Consider the following 17,931-nt stretch of genomic DNA (forward strand, 5'->3'; position numbering starts at 1 on the left):
CATAGGAAGAGGACAGCGGGTGCTACTGGTGCTGGTGTCAGTGTTGCCACTTCTCTTTGCTCTTTGTTAAAACAGTAAGGTACAGTTTCATAGACTCCATATGCCATGGTAAGGGCTGACAGGGGGAAGCACAAACAAGGTGAGTGAAGTGTAAAAGAAGTGAAATGACTTTCCAGGAACTTTGCAAACACTTATCAAGTACTAAAAATACTCTTGAAGGAGTGAATGTTTAAAAGCTTTACCCAAAAGTTGCCTTGGGATCACCTTCAAACTCACCCAGAGGAAAGTTCAAAGAAGCTAGGATGATGTTGGTCTTCTGATCGAAAGTCGTTTTTACGTGTGTAATGGATGTGTAATGTTTTCAAAAAACATAGGTCAGAAAGTCTTTTCTAGAACAGTGTCAGAAAGCAATGACTGGAAAACTCTTGGAATGGGGTGAGATTTAGCTTGTGAAACCTCCAGGCGAGGGGTATTTAGTTAAAATTCTGCAGAGTGTTCACAAAATGAGAAAGTGTAAGCTTTCAGTTTTGTGAATAATAAGGCAAGAGGCAGAGTTCCCAGGACAGAATTAAAGAGAAGTAAACCTAATCAAGATTTGATATTAAGGGATAATTTCTCTCAATTTTAAACATTATATAATGATGGTGGTGGGAAATAACAGAGTCTGTTTTGTTGTATTTTAAGATCCTTCAATTGTAATACAATTTTTTAATATTAAAATAGCTTGTTTTGTACATTTTTTCCTCTTGTTTAATAAACATTGGTTTTATTGTTCAAGAAATTTAGAGCCTTGTCTGCTCCCCCTATTTCATTCAATAACCACAACATTCAATTAAAAGTAATTAATCAAGTCAGATTTTAATATGGAATCTTATTTTTCCAGTAGTTATGTCAGCTTGGATCGTAATAGCCAATCTCAAACAAGTCTCCCTGTCATTGGAGAAATTTCTCCAATGTTTTTGACTAACTTTAGGGCTGGTTTGTTAGGTCTTTCTCACCTGGAATATTTTTATTTATTGAACTTTCATTTTGTATATGTTCTTTTTTCAGCTATGAAAAGAAAATTATGTATAGATTTTATCTTTTGATTAATGGCTAAGAATAGAGAGCATTTACATTTAGAATTGGGGCAGCAAAACAATTGTATGGAGAAGAAATGCAATAGAAAAGTGATTTGCCCAATAATTATGAACTCTTTTGAATTGCTGATAAAACTGAGTCGACTTTAAAGCATTCTCAGTAATGCTGTATAAATTATCTGGCCCCAACTGGGCAGCAGGTCAGGATGTGAGGAGAAGGTAGAGATTAATAGGATGAACAGGCAGGGCCATTTTAAAGAACAGGATGGGTGTATAAAACATGTATATAGTAAGTCAGAAAGGAGAAACCATAAAAAGATGCTATAAGACAGGATTGAGTGTACAGTCAAAAGTGGAGTTCTTTATGCAAATGCGTAGAGTATAAGAAACAAATTAAATGAGCTGCAGGCACAGATTCAAATTGGAAACTACGATATAGTAGTCATTATGGAGACATGGCTGCAGAGTGGCCAGGACTGTGAACTAAACTAAGGTTTATAGGAGGGATAGAGGAAATGGCAGATGGGGTGGAGTGGCATCACTGATTAGGAACAGAATCACTTTTGTGATGAGAGAGGAAGTAATGAGGGGACAGCACCCAGTGGATTTCTTTTGGATGGAACTGAGGAACCATAAAGGAACTAAAATCACAATAGGTGTCAGTTATGGATCACCTGGTAGCAGCTCAGAAGTGCTATAATGTGGAAATGCTGAAATTAGTCAACAAAAAGCAAAGGCAGCATAGGATTAATGGGGGATTTTAATCTTAACATAGACCGGGGGAGACAAACACCTGCCAGAAAGCTAATGAATATCTAGAGTGTTCCAGGACAGGTTCTTACAGCAATATGTCTTGGATGCGACGAGGGGACAAGCAATATTGGATCTACTAATGAGCAATGCACCTGATTTAATAAGTGACTTGTTTGTAAGTGAGCATTTGTCAAATAATGATCATGACATGATCAAGTTTCATGTAGTGTTTGTAAGAGACAAGAAAAGATCAGATATGAGAATTTTGGATTTAAGTCAGGAAAACTTTAATGGGATGAGGTAGAGACTGTCCACAGTAAAACTGGGAAGATCTGCCAGTAGGTAAAACAACCGAGGAACAGTGAGGGTGTTCAAAGAAATAATTTAAAGCTATTCAGAAGCAGTTTGTACCCATGAGAAAGAAAAGCTCCACTTCACACAAAAAAAACAGCTATGGACGTCTGAGGAGGTAAGGCACAGCATAAAATTAAAAGAAAAGGCTTATAAAAATACAAAGAACAGTACAGATCCCACAGAATGGGACAAATTCAAAGAACAACAAGTCACAACGCGGCCAAAAATGATTATGAAAGGAAACTTGCAAGGGGCATAAAAGACAGTAAGAAGAGATTTTACTGTTGGTTAAAGGTAAACCAGCTGGTTAAGAGTACCGTTAGCTCCCTGAATGCTGACAGTGGGGATATTGTCAATGGCGTTGGGTAAATGCAGGCATGTTGAATGATTATTTTACTCAGTATTCGCAACAGAAAAAGTGGATTGATTGCTAGAAGTCCCTAAGAAACTATTCAGTGGATCAGGGACAGGTTCTAACTGAAACTTAAGTTTATTATGAAATTGGAAATTATTGGAACTGAAGAGTGTCAAGTCCCCAGGCCCTGATGGTTTCCACCCACGGATGTTACAGGAGTTAGGTGAGCACTTTACCGAGTTCCCTGGATTCAGGAGTTGTATCTCTGGTTTGTTACTCTGCTGTTAAAGAAGGGTGACAGCAGGAAACCAGGGAATTACAGACCAGTTAACCTGATATCTGTGGTGGGGAAATCATTGGAATCTGTGGTCAACCTTAAAGTAACTGATCACCTTGAAAATTTTCAGTTAATCAGGGAGCGTCAGTATGGAATCATGAAGGAGACGCCATGTCTGACAAACCTCACAGATGTTTTTGAAGAGGTAACAAAGGTGGTGGACATGACAAAGTCCCAATAAGAGACTTAATTAATGTGGAAACTCATGGAATTGAGGGAAAATTACTGACATGGATAAGAAATTGTTTGATGACAGGAAACAGAGTGGGATCATGTGTAAGTACTGAAAATGGCAGGATGTGATTAGTGGTGACCCGTTGGGATCTCTGTTGCAGCTTCAATTATTCACAATATTCATTAATGACTAGGATAATGGCATTAAAAAGTCAAATATCCAAATTTGCCAACAATAGAAAATTGGGCAGCTTTTTAGACAGTGTTGATGACAGCATAAAATTGTAACAGGACATTGATAGACTAGGTGATTGGGCAAAGCTGTGACAGATGGATTTTAATATAAGTCAGTGTGAGGTTATACATTTCTGATCGAGAAAGGATAAATCAGAGTACTTTTTATAAGGCACCAAGTTAAATACATTGGATGTCCAATGAGGGATGGGGGTTGAGGTGCATAGCTCTTTAAAATGCCACGAACAGGTTCAGAAAATAATAGAGATGGCTAATGGAATGGTGGCCTTCATATCTAAAGGACGTAAGTATCGGGATGTAATCAATATGCTGCAGTTAGATCACACTGTGAGCAGATCAGAGCATGAATCTTAAGCAGGATAATTTGACTCTGGAGGGAGTTCACCACTGGTTTACAAGGATGATAAACCTATGCTTCAGGAGTTAAGTTATAAGAAGAGATCAGACTATTTAGGCTTTTATTCTCTAAAATTTAGAAGGTTAAGGGTGATCTCACCAAGGTCTCCAGGATATTAAGAGGGAAAGACAGGTTGATTAAAAATATTTCCACTCATTGAAGGTTCTAGAAACAAAGGGCAGAGTCTAAGAATTCGGGTTGGGCCATTCAGAAGAGATGTTAAAAAGCACTTCTACATGCAAAGAGTAGTGGAAGTTTGGAATTCTCATTATCAAATGCCGGGTTGATGTTAATTCAATTGATAAATTGAAATCTGAGAAAGACTGTTTTTCTATTAAGCAAGGGCATCAAGGAATATGGAAGGCAGGCCTATGGAATTTGGTCACAGATCAGCCATGATCTTATTGAATGGTGGAACAGGCCTGAGGGACTCAATGGCCTACTTCTATTCCAGTGTTGAATCTGTAAATCTTTGCAGTGACCAAATTGTAATCCTAAAATAATAAAAACAAAATCATTTTTCGCATTATTCAAGGTGGAAAAAAAAGTGTTCTGTGTTATTCTTGAAACTTTATTTTTCTTTTTAAGTATTCAGTCACCATTTTTAATAATATTAATTAGATGACCCAGACATTAAGCATAAATTGTAAATGTGTATTCTGAGTAACTGGGTGTCAATAAACATGAGGACTACTGGTTCTCACCCCACCCCACCAACCTCCATATACATCGTATCACCTGTTGTCATTTCCGCCACCTCCAAACGGACCCCACCACTAGGGATATATTTCCCTCCCCTCCCCTATCAGTGTTCCGAAAAGACCACATCAGGTCCACACCCCCCACCAACCCGACCTCCGCCCCCCGACACCTTCCCGTGCAACCGCAAGAAATGCAAAACTTGCGCCCACACCTTGTGCCCCCCTTACTTCCCTCCAAGGCCCCAAGGGATCCTTCCATATCAACCACAAATTCACCTGCACCTCCACACACATCATTTACTGCATCCGCTGCACCCGATGTGGCCTCCTCTATATTGGGGAGACAGGCCGCCTACTTGCGGAACGTTTCAGCCTACACCTCTGGGACACCCCGACCAACCAACCCAACCACCCTGTGGCTCAACACTTCAACTCCCCCTCCCACTCCACCAAGGACATGCAGGTCCTTGGACTCCTACATCGCCAGACCATAGCAACACGACGGCTGGAGGAAGAGCGCCTCATCTTCCGCCTAGGAACCCTCCAATCACAAGGGATGAACTCAGAATTCTCCAGTTTCCTCATTTCCCCTCCCCGACCTTGTCTCAGTCCCAACCCTCGAATTCAGCACCACCTTCCTAACCTGCAATCTTCTTCCTGACCTCTCCACGCCCACCCCCACTCAAGTCTATCACCCTCACCTTATCACCCTCATTTTTATCTCCTTCCACCTATCGCATTTCCAACGCCCCTCCTCCAAGTCCCTCCTCCCTACCTTTTATCTTAGCCTGCTTGGCACACTTTCCTCATTCCTGAAAAAGGGCTCATGCCCGAAATGTCGATTCTCTTGTTCCTTGGATGCTGCCTGACCTGCTGCGCTTTTCCAGCAACACATTTTCAGCTCTGATCTCCAGCATCTGCAGTCCTCATTTTCTCCTGTCAATAAACACACAAAAGGTTCACATTTTACAATTTAAAAACTTTTGTCTTTCCTTAATTTGCTCCATATTCTCTTGGGCACCTTTCTCTCATGAACTCTCTTTTACTAAATGATTTTTCTCTGTTGGCACCAGCACGTTTCACAATGGAAATCTGTCTATATGATCTGTCCTTTGGAATGGGGGTAGGTGCCTGGCAGATCAGGTCGTCCTGTGCCCACTTTGTGTAATTATTGCAATCCTTCTGAGAGGATAATTGCTAATTATCTGGCACTGAGAAATTGAGAGTGAACAACTCAATTCCATGTCAGTCTGTCTAAAATCCACCAATAGCATAAGTCACAATGGAAATTGAACAATTGGTACACAAGAATTATAAATTGGTGCTTGACTATTTCCATATCTCAGGATGTCATACTAAATGTTCAATGAGCAGCAATTTTGTGTGTTTGCAAAGAAACACAATGTGGATTTAGATTTAACTTAGATTCCTCTTACCCAAAACATAGAAATGTGCTGATTGACAACAGCTACATAATCTTTACTTTTTATTGTACTGACAGGTATCCTGTAATTCTGTCCATTGAGAACCACTGCAGCATTCAGCAGCAACAGAAGATTGCCCAGTGTTTGAAAGATATCCTTGGTGACAAACTCGACTTGTCCTCTATTGGTACTCATGACAGAGGCCAATTTCCCACTCCCAAGCATCTGAAAGGAAAGATTCTTATAAAGGTAATGGCTCCAAGACGTTTTTAAAATTTGCAATGTTTGTTTATCACAATGAGGCTTCCTGTTATGTTTGGGTTAATGTTTTGGATTTAATTTAAAATGGAGTTCACCAAGTTTAGAAACTTCCCCCACTAGAAAGGAGTTACTAATACACAGAAGGAACTGAACCTTGGACTTGCCATTCTCCATGACAGCCAGAAACAAAAAAGGTACTTGAGTAGAATTTGTCCCAAGGTTAGGTGGAAATGTGTATCATTTCTTCAGACAAGTGGTTTTTGAGGCTTTTATATACATTTTACAGGCAGCCATTGATTTAATGGTTGTCACCGTTCTGCCATCTATTCCTGTGGCAGCCCACACTTGGCAGCTGTAAACCCTATCAGAAGAAAAGTGCTCACAGTCAGGAAGCTTCAGACTTGACAGGCAATGGGTGCAGGTTGACCATGGCTAATGGCCTGCTATTCAGCTTACCATTTAAAAAAAGGACGAAAGCTTTGAGCTGGCTTTTCAGGGTTTCACTGAACTAATGCACTTTCCAACTCTTTGCTAGCAGAGAAGTGTGGGTGAGACATGAAAGTAAAGATAGAGAAAAGACATATGGAAGTGCAGACTCTGCTGAAAGCACAACTTCTGAACCCTTGCCCCTCATGAGAGCACCATGTTACCTTCTGTCTTAATGATGAGTTTACCTGCATAAAAGTGTAATTTGGCAGACTACTTAAGGTTGCAAACCACAGAGGATGTCTTCCAAGAGCATTTAAGCTGTCCAGCAGGGTAACAAGCAGACTTTCTCAAGGTAGGTTTAAGCCACTGTCGTTGCTAGTAGAAAGTGAGGACTGCAGATGCTCGAGAGTCAGAGTCAAAGAGTGTGGCACTGGAAGGGCACAGGTCAGGCAGCATTCGAGGAGCAGGAGAGTCACCGTTTTGGGCATAAGCCTGTCATCAGGAATTCCTTTTCGCCACTGTTGTAGCACCAAATAGGAATTACAGGAAACATAGAAAAAGGATCTGTAGTTGCACTAGGGTATTCACTTGGGTATTTAACACTGTACAATATTGTAACTTTTTGTTCATTTTTTATCAAACTTTATTTCAAAGTTCTATTGTCCCATACTCTCCACTGTTGCTATCTGTGTTGTGAAAAATGATATAACCAAAATAAAAATGGAAGATCTGTGAGAGGGACTGCTTTGTACGGAGGACTGAAGGACAAAGTGGGTTTAGAATTAATGTGCCAGATGGTTGCACTGTCTTACCTTAGCTGAAACATGCCTAAATCAATCCTTCTTGGGCACTCTGGCATTTAACTTATCAGCAGCAGGTGCCTTTATGTGAGGCTGTTGCTTCAAAGATGCAGAGTATTGATCGTTCTCTTCTCCTTGGAACTTCATCCTTGCTACTTAGCAATATTTGTGCAAGATTAGAGTGGTGCTGGAAAAACACAGCAAGTCAGGCAGCATCCAAGGAGCAGGAAAATCAACGTTTCGGGCAAAAGGCCTTCATCAGGAATGCATTCCAGACCATTCCATTCTTTATATCTATGTAACTCCAAAGGCCCTCCCATTCTCTCTGGCTTCATCAATGACACAGAGCACATAGGTAAATATATTTACCACTACCTGGCTGTGTATCTTTGGGCAGATTATTATGAGACTGTACAGATGTCCCTTGGAATGAGTTGCAAATGAAGAAATTCTGCTGTTGTGACCCTGCAACGTACGTGACCACCTATTCCATTTCAAAACAGCTTTCCTTCCAAGGGGCTGCAATTGTCAGCAATAACCTAATTGAGAAGTCTGATGCTCCTGAGGCAATGGTTTTCAGTCACGTTCAGAAAGCTAAACCTCTGCCTCCAAATGCACTATCACTTTCTGTGAACTGGAGCTCTGTGCTCATCTGCTCTGTCCTGTAGAACAGCATGTGGCTGAGAAGAAGGGTCCTGCTGATGCTGCTCCTCTTGTTACTCTCCACATCTGAGGAATAAAACCAAAAGGAATAGGAACAGAAATAGGCTGTTCACCCCCTCAAATCTGCTTCACCATTCAATAGGATCAGGGCTGATCTGACATTTCTTGTAATCACTTTCCTGTGTTTTCTCATAACCCTTGATTCCACAACTGATCAAGAATCGTGTCTATTGCAGCCTTAAATATACACAAGGACTCTGTCCCCACAATTCTCTGTGGCAAGGAATTCTAAAGGCACTCCACCTCCTGAGAGAGATCTCAGTCGTAAATTGGGACTCCTTTATTCTGAGACCATGTCTGCTGGTCCTAGATCCTCCCATAAGGGGAAACATCCACTCAGCATTTACCCTCTCAAGCCCCTTTAGAATCCTATATGTCTCAATTAAGTCTTTTCATTCTTCTAAACTCCAGTAAGTGGAGTCCCAACTTGTCTAGTCTTTCCTCACAACACAATCCCTTCATACCAGGAATCATCCTAACAATATCTTAAAGAAGGGGACCAAAACTGCTCACAGTATTCCAGGTGTAGTCCCAACAGGACTTTGTTCAGTTGCAGTAGCTTTCTGTATCTTATGTACAAGGACCTCCAAGACCCTTTGAAGTCCTTCACTCATCATCATTTCCCATGACGCGGTGAAGGTTGACAGCATTGAAGTCTAGATCAAAGTCACATATCTTCAAACTAGCAGAAGTTGTTACCGATATGTGTGAAATCATTCCCAAAGTTGTGAAAACACATTCTCACAACAGGTCCTTTGAGCAAAAGCCATTCACTTGGGCAAAGAAGCAGCTTGCTGTAATATTTTAATATTTGACAATTTTCTTGTCCTCCATTCACCCAGTCCTGTCAAATCTCCACTATCCTCTCAAATTGTTCAATGCAATGAGTTACAGAAATTCTGTGCACTCAGAGTTAAAGGCAAAATTCAGAGTTAAACCTCCTCTTAGTTAGCTTCTGACATGTCATTGCTAGATTTGCCTGTCTTCCAGGTGTTTTCCATATGTTAATAAATGTGTTCAAGTTAAACACAGGCATCAACAGGCTCCTGGAGCTTTCTGATGCCCTGAAGTTTCTGATCTTTTCATCAGCCACCAACTCAAAACTCCACCTGACCTGGCAAGTTAAAATCCAATCTTACATTTCATTTCAGATTAATAACTTCTCATCGTAACAATGTTGAAATATCATTCGGATGGTGAAAGGGATGGGTAAATGGAGCTGAGGCCATGAAAAGATCAGCCATGATCTTACTGAATGGCAGAGCAGGCTCGAAGAGCCAGATTACCAATCCTGCTCCGAGTTCTTATGTTCTTATGCCACACTGTGAAGGGCGCCAATAAGGTGGAGGCACCATACTTTATGCAAGTGATGCATAAACCTTGGTTTTAGTGCAAAGCCAGACTAAAAGAATAGTAGTTAACCCACTCACTAGGACAGTGATACAAAATTCATTTTCTTTCTGGGTATTTGGAAATTAACTAGAATAAGTGAGATCATAGCACATGCAAATTCTAACTCTAAATTTGGTTATTGTCTATAAAAGGAAGAAGGTAAATGATTCTTAGTTGGCATGCTCCTGTGTTTCTCTGACTATTTGAAAAGAAATAGAATGTAATTTGACAGCTGACACCACAAACAATTTTTAATTTATATCTCAAGAATATCTTCTCATTCCATTTTAAAATATCCTCAAAATAGTCATGATTTGGTGATGCTGACGTTGGACTGGGGTGTACAAAGTTAAAAATCACACAACACCAGGTTATAATCCAACAGGTTTAATTGGAAGCGCTAGCTTTCTGAGCGCTGCTCCTTCATCAGGTGATTTTTAACTTCTCATCATACTGTATTGTGATTAGATAACAAGCAGAACAGACACACTACAACAAATGCAAAAGCACAAAAAAAGTTTATAAAATACTCAGGAAATCAAAAACAAGTGCAATACCTAGCTCTTCCAAATTCTGCATTCAGACTAGACTGAAATTATATATTTCACATGAAGTCCATTGGATGTGACATGGAGCAGTTCTTGTGTTTTTTGGAAATTAGTTCAGAACCCAAAATTCATGTTATGTTGATACTTTTGCAACAGCGTGGACCCAAAGCCATTCACAATCTCTCCAAAGTTACAGTGTAATTTCAGTCCTGATCTTGTTGGCATAGTGGTCTTAAAGATATTCATACAATGTAGTTATTGCTTCCATTGCACCATCTTTAAAGTTGTCAGGACATTAACGGTAGATTTGTGCTTTTCTATGTTTAGAGCATACATCTCCTTAAAGTACTAAAAAGTTTTGTATGATACAAATAGGACATTCTAAAGTAAAGGTATGAAATCAAACCTTGTTTATCTGACAAATTTAGACTCAATAAACAAATCAAAATTAGGCTTGGTAAAGGTTAAAATTGACAAACTTGTGCATTACTGATTTGTTTCAGGGGAAGAAACTGCCTCCTGACCTGAGGACTGATGCAGAAGAAGGAGATGTTTCCGATGAAGATAGTGCTGATGAAATTGAAGAAGAATGCAAATTAAAACAAATCAATGTAGGAATTCAAGTGACCTCTTTCAAACTAAGTTCAAAATTTAACTTTATTAAGGACAATTAAGCATAATAGCTATTTTGCACAAACATGTTTCATGTGAAAAAATTGTGTAATATCAATTATACAATCTGCAATGCAGTAATCACCCAGTCATGATGGAGGATAAAAATGAATTTATTATAATGACCAAAGACAAACATTTAGCTGTCACAGCATTTTACCTTATGCTAAAAAAAGGCCAGTTAAAAAAATACTAAAACGTCCACTATTTTAGTTGATTAAGCCATGAGTGTTTGTTTGTGAATGGAATTGGCTTTTTCATTTCATCTTGAGCCTTGTTACTTTGCATTTCAGGACTGATATGTCCAAGTGTTTGATTTGAATTAATTTAAGTGTGATGAATTGAAATAATTTCATTTTGCTTCTAAGAGCATTGCCTTAGAAAATGCAGGAAAGTGGAGTTGAGGATTATTAGATCAGCCATGATCTCATTGAATGGCAGTCCAGGTTTAATGGACCTAATGATCTACTACTTATGCTTTGTGCTGATGTACGCCTCCCAACTAATTTTTACTGCGTACCCACCTTGTTCTGGTTGAGCAAAAACTCCTGTCAGCATTTCTGTTTTTAGATTTGTGCATTGGGTTTGAGCAATTTAGCAACATTATTGTTGATATAACACCATAATAATACATGTCCCATGCAGGGTAACAATACAAACTATCATCAAGTGGAATGTTTTATCAGAAAAAAGCTGGATTTCTTGCTGAAAGAGTCTCAGATCCAGGATAAAGAAGATCCAAACAGCTACACCATCTGTGCACTTCTAAGGGCAACACATAAAGGCCTAAATGTCAGTCTACAGCAGGTAACATTTGTCATCTTCTGTATAATTTTTGCATTTTTCCTTGCTGTGGCATTTTGCCCTTCCACTGGGGTTTAACTTCAGTGAGGAAGGAGGGACAGAAGGTTTGAAATCATCAATCCATTTAACTTTACCAAGATTAGATAATTGCTTATAAATAAGTTAAAAATGTTTTGAATGCGCCTTTTGTAAAAGTTTCACGATTCTAATGAAAAGCCCCACATGTTTATTCTTTTTATGTTCAGATGATGAGCCTTTAGTAGGTCTGTGCTAAATGCAACTCAAAGCAATTACTTGCTCCCCATTCTAAGAATTCCCTTTCAATCTGGTTTGAGCTGTCGATTTTTGCAGACTATGAAACGATAGTGTTCATAAAACTCTCAAATAGATCTTTAGTACTGTCATTTCACTTGTATGCTATATGAATACTGAACATTGATAGCAAAGATTTTCTCCCTTGGTAGATGTATTGCCGTTTACAATTTGAGTTACAACGCTGTTCAAATTGGTTGAAAATTTAATAACTTGATAAAGTCTAAACTTATCTTGATAAACTGTTCCAGAAACTGAGTTGCCACAAACAATCTTATATTGCCAATGATAGCTCTCATATAGGATTAATATGATTAGATATTGTATTAATCTAATGACTGGTCATGTTGAAAAAACATAAGCTGGACAGTTCTTCCAATCATAGTTTCAAAATCTAAGGAAATGTGGATAATGTTCTGTAAGTATTTTTGGATCATGGTGCTAGTATATATTGGAACCCTTTTCTGTTCTTTCTTGTACTTTTTGTATGTGTGAGTGTGAAGGAGAGAGAGACAGCTGCAAACCTATGTTGCTGTTCGTAGCAACTGCTCAATCCCTGGATAAGCAGGATAGAACCAAGCAGTTGAATATTCTATTCAACAAAATGGTTGTTGGGATTCCAAAAGAAGAACTGCTCGGTGGTTGGCTACATAACTGGCACCCAATATGGGTATGTGAGAGGAGAAGAGATGGAAGAGAAGCTTGTACGTTAAGGTTAGAAGAAGGAATTGAGTTTATAATGTGCACATGTTGAAGAATGTAATGAAGAAAGGTATCTGCTTTGCTCGTGATTATTAACCTCCTTTCCTTCCATTTGTTTACTAGTTTCCTTTGTAGACTTTTCTTTGACTTTGTTTCCTTTTTTAATGAAAGATAGCTTTCGACAATAAGTAAAATGTGGTTTGTGGACAGAGTACTGCTATGTTAACATGTCAACTTGCTCAGGCATATGTACATGTGTTTATCTGTCAGGTCATCAGAACAAGAGATTAATTTCACTTTTAATTTAAAATTAAGTTGTGGATGGCCCTCTACTTCTGAGACAACTTTTTCAACACTGCCCTTTTGTCTCTATTCTTCAATGTACAGAATCTAAATCCTGCCATAAACCAAAAATGTTAGTACTTCCCAGGAAACCAGAACACCTAATTTGTTGCAGCTGTCTGATATTCTGGTCCCCAAATCCCCTGGTAATGCCTGAGGGACATTTAAATGTGGCCTTGAAATCAATGAGGAAGTGAAGAAGGGCTTATGCCCGAAACATCGATTCTCCTGTTCCTTGGATGCTGCCTGACCTGCTGCGCCTTTCCAGCAACACATTTTCAGCTTGAAATCAATGGAATGGCTCATTGGATGGGATTTATACATGAGAAAGCTAATTTAATTCTATGAGTTCCTATCTCCTTGCTGAAGTTTAAAGTTCTACCCATACTCCCAAGCACATTTATAAGTGCTATTAATGAAATTTTATTACGTTGGCAAATATAACAGTGGTAATAATACTAGGACAGCCACATGAACAGTTAGAGTCATAGAGAGGTATAGCATGTAAATAGACCCTTCGGTCTAAGTCGCCCATGCTGGCCAGATAACTTAACCTAATCTGGTGCAATTTGCCAGCACCCGGTCCATATTCCTCTAAACTCTTCCTGTTCATATACCCATCCAGATGCCCTTTAAATGCTGCAATTGTACCAGCTTCCACTACTTCCTCTCGCAGCTCGTTCCATACATGCACATCCCTTTGCATGAAAAAGCTGCCCCTTAGATCCCTTTTATATCTTTCCCCTCTCATCCTAAATCTATGCCCTCTAGTTCTGTACTCACCCACTCCAGGGAAAATACATTACTTATTTATCCTATCCATGCTCTTCATGATTTTATAAAGCTCTATAAGGCCACCTCTCAGCCTCCGAAAATCCATGGAAAACAGCCCCAGCCGATTCAGCCTCTCCCTACAGCACAAATCCTCAAACCCTGGCATCACCTCTTGTAAATTGTCGGAGAAATTTGCCCAATAGGTTAGAGATCACAAAACACAGCTTGAAGTGAAATTGACACAGTTTATTGCAAGCCATATCATTGGAAGAGAAACTGACAGTCTGCACAGGTAGATCAGAATTTCTCTTCCCAGAGTAGAGGATGAGATCAATTTTTATGATAATGCTGCACAATAAGGCTCATTAAGAAATGGGGAAACTACAATGTATCTGGAAATGGAGTAATCTAGTTTCAAGGATGCTAACTGGAAAACAGATATCGGATGAATGTCCTGTTCTTTCACACAATGCAAACATCCTGACAGTATCATTAGTTCCATTCCTCTTCACAGGTAGGTGTTAATGCCTCCTCTGAAGTGGTGAGATGCTTCCATTGTCCTATTCTCGGAGCATGTCCTTGCTGGTGCCTCTCTGTCTGACCTGCTCTTTGTGTGGCTTTAAAATTGCTGGGTTGTGAAACTGCCCTTGGGACTTTGAGGTATCTGTGGTGCTCTGTCATTGTTAGCAAGTTTAAAGTGTATTCTCTTGTCTGTGTGGGCTGTCTGATTTGACTTGTGAGCCTGCTTGGGAATTCTGGGTGTTTTTGGTACAGTTTGGCCAATTTTGCTTTTGTGGGCCTATCATGGATTGACAGATCTTTTCCCACAATTCCCCCTTTATTTTGCTTAGGAGAGAGACGAGAAGGGGGCAATGTAGCCAGAGCCAGGGGGATTGTCAGGTGTGGGGGTGGCTTTGTATCGAACAGGTAGCTCTCAGTGTCTGAGTCTGGTCCAGCAGAGGCTATCACAGGGGTAGGGATTGGGATCACAGGGGATTTTGTTCTCCCAGTGGATCTATGCTAGCTGAGTGGTGAGGGCGCAGAGGGTAACAGGATTGCACATATGCGTGAGCAGCACGGTCGGATGGCCATGGCTAGTGCTGTAAGGCCGGCAATGATAGAAATGAGGGTTATCAGTCCCTGCAGTAGGGCTGTGCCCCATGACCCCAGCCAGGAGGCTGCCCAGCCCCATAAGTCCCAACGGTCATTCAAGACAGAAGCTGCCTGCAGGATATGTTGGGCCAGGTCTGTGATGTTTTCACTGGGGTCAGGAATGTAAGTGCAGCAGTCAACACCAATGAGGGCGCATGTGCCCCCTTTCGCAGCGAGCAGGCAGCCCAGGGCCATCCTGCTGTGCAGAGCCACAGTACAAATGACAACAGCCTCCGCATTCAGCTGGGTGAGTGTGTCTGCTGTGTAGTTTGCCACCTCCTCTAGTGTGGCAGGGAGTATTGCTGGGTTGTGAAACTGCCCTTGTGGCTTTGAGATATCTGTGGTGATCAGTCATTGTTAGTGAGCTTAAAGTGTATTCTCTTGTCTGCGTGGGCTGTCTGATTTGGCTTGTGAGCCTGCTTAGGAATTCTGGGTGTTTTTGGTACAGTTTGGCCAATTTTGCTTTTGTGGGCCGATCATGGGTTGGCAGATCGTATCCCACATAAATCTTTTCTGAACCCTTTCAAGTTTCACAACATCCTTCTGATAAGAAGGAGACCATAATTGCACAAATATTCCAAAAGTGGCCCAACCAACATCCAGTACAGCTGCAACATGACCTCTCAACTCCTATATTCAATACTCTGATCAATAAAGGAATGTATACCAAATGCCTTCTTGATTCACCCTGACCAAACCTGTGCTGTACCGGGTAGGAAGATCGCTGAGAGTCTCGCACTCCTCAGAGATACGATTGCCTCCGTGCAGGACAGGGGGTGGACACCTGCCTCATCAGCCTGGACCAGGAGAAAGCCTTTGACAGGATATCGCATACATATATGAGGGATGTCCTCTCCAAAATGGGCTGTGGGGAGGGAATCGGTAATTGGATCAGACTGCTCTACATCAAGCCTCGGGGGCCAAGGTAAATTGAGGCAAGAGCGAAGCCATGCTCTTCGGGAACTGGGCAGACCAATCCTCTATCCCCTTCACCGTCAGGACTGACCACCTGAAGGTGCTGGGTATTTGGTTCGGGGGGGAGCTGGGGCGTGCGCCAAGACCTGGGAGGAGCGGATCACGAAGGTGAGACAGAAACTAGGCAGATGGGAGCAACGGTCGCTCTCCATCTCGGGAAAAAACCTGGTGATCAGGTGTGAGGTACTCTCAGTATTGTTATATGTGGCACAGGTCTGGCCTATCCCCAGAACCTGTGCTGCCGCAGTCACCCGGGCCATCTTCCACTTCATGTGGAGATCAAAGATGGACCGGGTCCAAAGAGACATAATGTACAAAGACCGGAGCAATGGGGGAGAAAATACACCCAATGCCACCCTCACCCTGATGGCCACCTTTGTGTGTGGCTGCATCAAGCTGTGCGTGGATCCCCGGTACGCAAACACCAAGTGTCACTACGTACTGAGGTTCTACCTGTCCCCGGTGTTGCGAAGGATGGGCCTGGCCTCGCTGCCACGGAACGCTCCGAGTAGTTGGACTGTTCCGTACCACCTGTCCTTCGTGGAAAAATTTATGAAGAAGAACACCTTTGACCACAAGTCCGTCAGGAAGTGGTCAGCACGTAGTGTCCTTGAGACCCTTCGGGAAAAGGAGAGGGCGGATCCTGTCGAGCAGTTCCCTGAGCAGATTGTCAAAGCCATTTGGCAGAATGCCTCATCGCCAGAACTTTCCAACAAGCACCAAGACATGGCTTGGCTGGTGGTGAGAAGGGCTCTGCCTGTGAGATCCTTTATGTACCCCCGGACTCTCTGCCGCACCGCACGCTGCCCTCGAAACAGCTGCGAGGGGGACGAGACTGTCACGCACCTCCTTCTGGAATGTGCCTATGCAGAGGAAGTCTGGAGAGGAATGCAGTGGTGTTTGTCGAGGTTCGTCCTGAGCAGCGCCGTGACATGGGAGTCCGTGCTTTATGGTCTGTTCCCCGGGACGCACACCGAGAGGAACATCAACTGCGCCTGGAGGATCATCAACTCGGTGAAGGACACTCTCTGGGTGGTCCGAAACCTGTTGATCTTCCAGCTGAAGGAGTTGACCCCGACTGAGTGTTGCAGACTGGCACATTCCAAGGTCCAGGACTACGTGTTGAGGGACGCGCTGAAGCTTGGGGCAGTTGCCGCCAAGGCGCGGTGGAGAAAGACCACTGTGTAACATCTGCCTACCTAAGAAATACAGGGGGCCCACGCAGTCATTTGGGCTCTGCTGCGCCTCAGCTCAAAATGTAATCGCACCAACCTGCAAATAGGAATGATTACTCTGTTTCGATACGCAAAGAAATGGAATGTTTACATATGTATGGCATGTCCAGTTGTATAGATCAAAGTATTTATGAATAAAGTATATTTTTGAAATAAAAAAAAATGCCTTCTTCACTATTCCTATCTACCTGTGACTCTACTTTCAAGGAACAATGAACCTGCACTCCAAGGTCTCTTTGTTCAGCAACTAGGACCTTAAAATTAAGTGTGTAAGTCCTGCTAAGATATGCTTTCTTAAGATTTCTTCCACTTTAAGTTCTCGCTATGTTTCTGAACTGGGTTTCACCTATCAAATTTTGTTGCACTGAGCATCAAAGTGTGATTCTTCTGAGCAAAAGTGTACATAGACCGGAGGAACAGGCACATAATGGCAAATTAGATGTAGTAATTTTCATTATTTGCCAAACGAATTAGAATATCTAAATACATGCAATATGGATATAGAACATAGAGCAATACAGCGCAGAATAGGCCCTACAGCCCTCGATGTTGTGCTGACCTGTGAACTACACTATCCCATCATCACCCATGTGCTTATCCAAGGATTGTTTAAATCTCCCTAATGTGGCTGAGTTAGCTACATTGGCAGGCAGGGCATTCCACACCCTTACCACTCTGAGTAAAGAACCTGCCTCTGACATCTGTCTTAAATCTATCACCCCTCAATTTGTAGCTATGCCCCTTCATACAAGCTGACGTCATCATTCCTAGGAAAAAGACTTTCACTGTCTACCCTATCTAATCCTCTGATCATCTTGTATGTCACTATCAAATCCCCTCTTAGCCTTCTTCTTTCCAATGAGAACAGACCCAAGTCTTTCAGCCTTTTCTCATAAGACCTTCCCTCCAGACCAGGCAACATCCTGATAAACCTCCTCTGCACCTTTTCCAATGCTTCCACATCCTTCCCGAAATATGGGG

At 41.6% G+C, this 17,931-nt stretch overlaps 1 protein-coding gene across 2 annotated transcripts in view; it reads left to right on the forward strand.

Moving 5' to 3' along the window:
* The window catches only part of plch1 (phospholipase C, eta 1), a 152,780-nt gene that overhangs the window by 92,301 nt on the left and 42,548 nt on the right, over nt 1-17,931 (forward strand). For both annotated transcript variants that reach the window (XM_043702190.1, XM_043702189.1), the window contains exons 10-12: nt 5,907-6,078; nt 10,486-10,593; nt 11,300-11,461. In XM_043702190.1, coding sequence (XP_043558125.1) covers nt 5,907-6,078; nt 10,486-10,593; nt 11,300-11,461 — 442 coding nt within the window. The remainder of the gene's footprint in view (nt 1-5,906; nt 6,079-10,485; nt 10,594-11,299; nt 11,462-17,931) is intronic.

This window comes from Chiloscyllium plagiosum, chromosome 13, assembly GCF_004010195.1.
Source record: "Chiloscyllium plagiosum isolate BGI_BamShark_2017 chromosome 13, ASM401019v2, whole genome shotgun sequence".
Lineage (NCBI taxonomy): Eukaryota > Metazoa > Chordata > Chondrichthyes > Orectolobiformes > Hemiscylliidae > Chiloscyllium > Chiloscyllium plagiosum.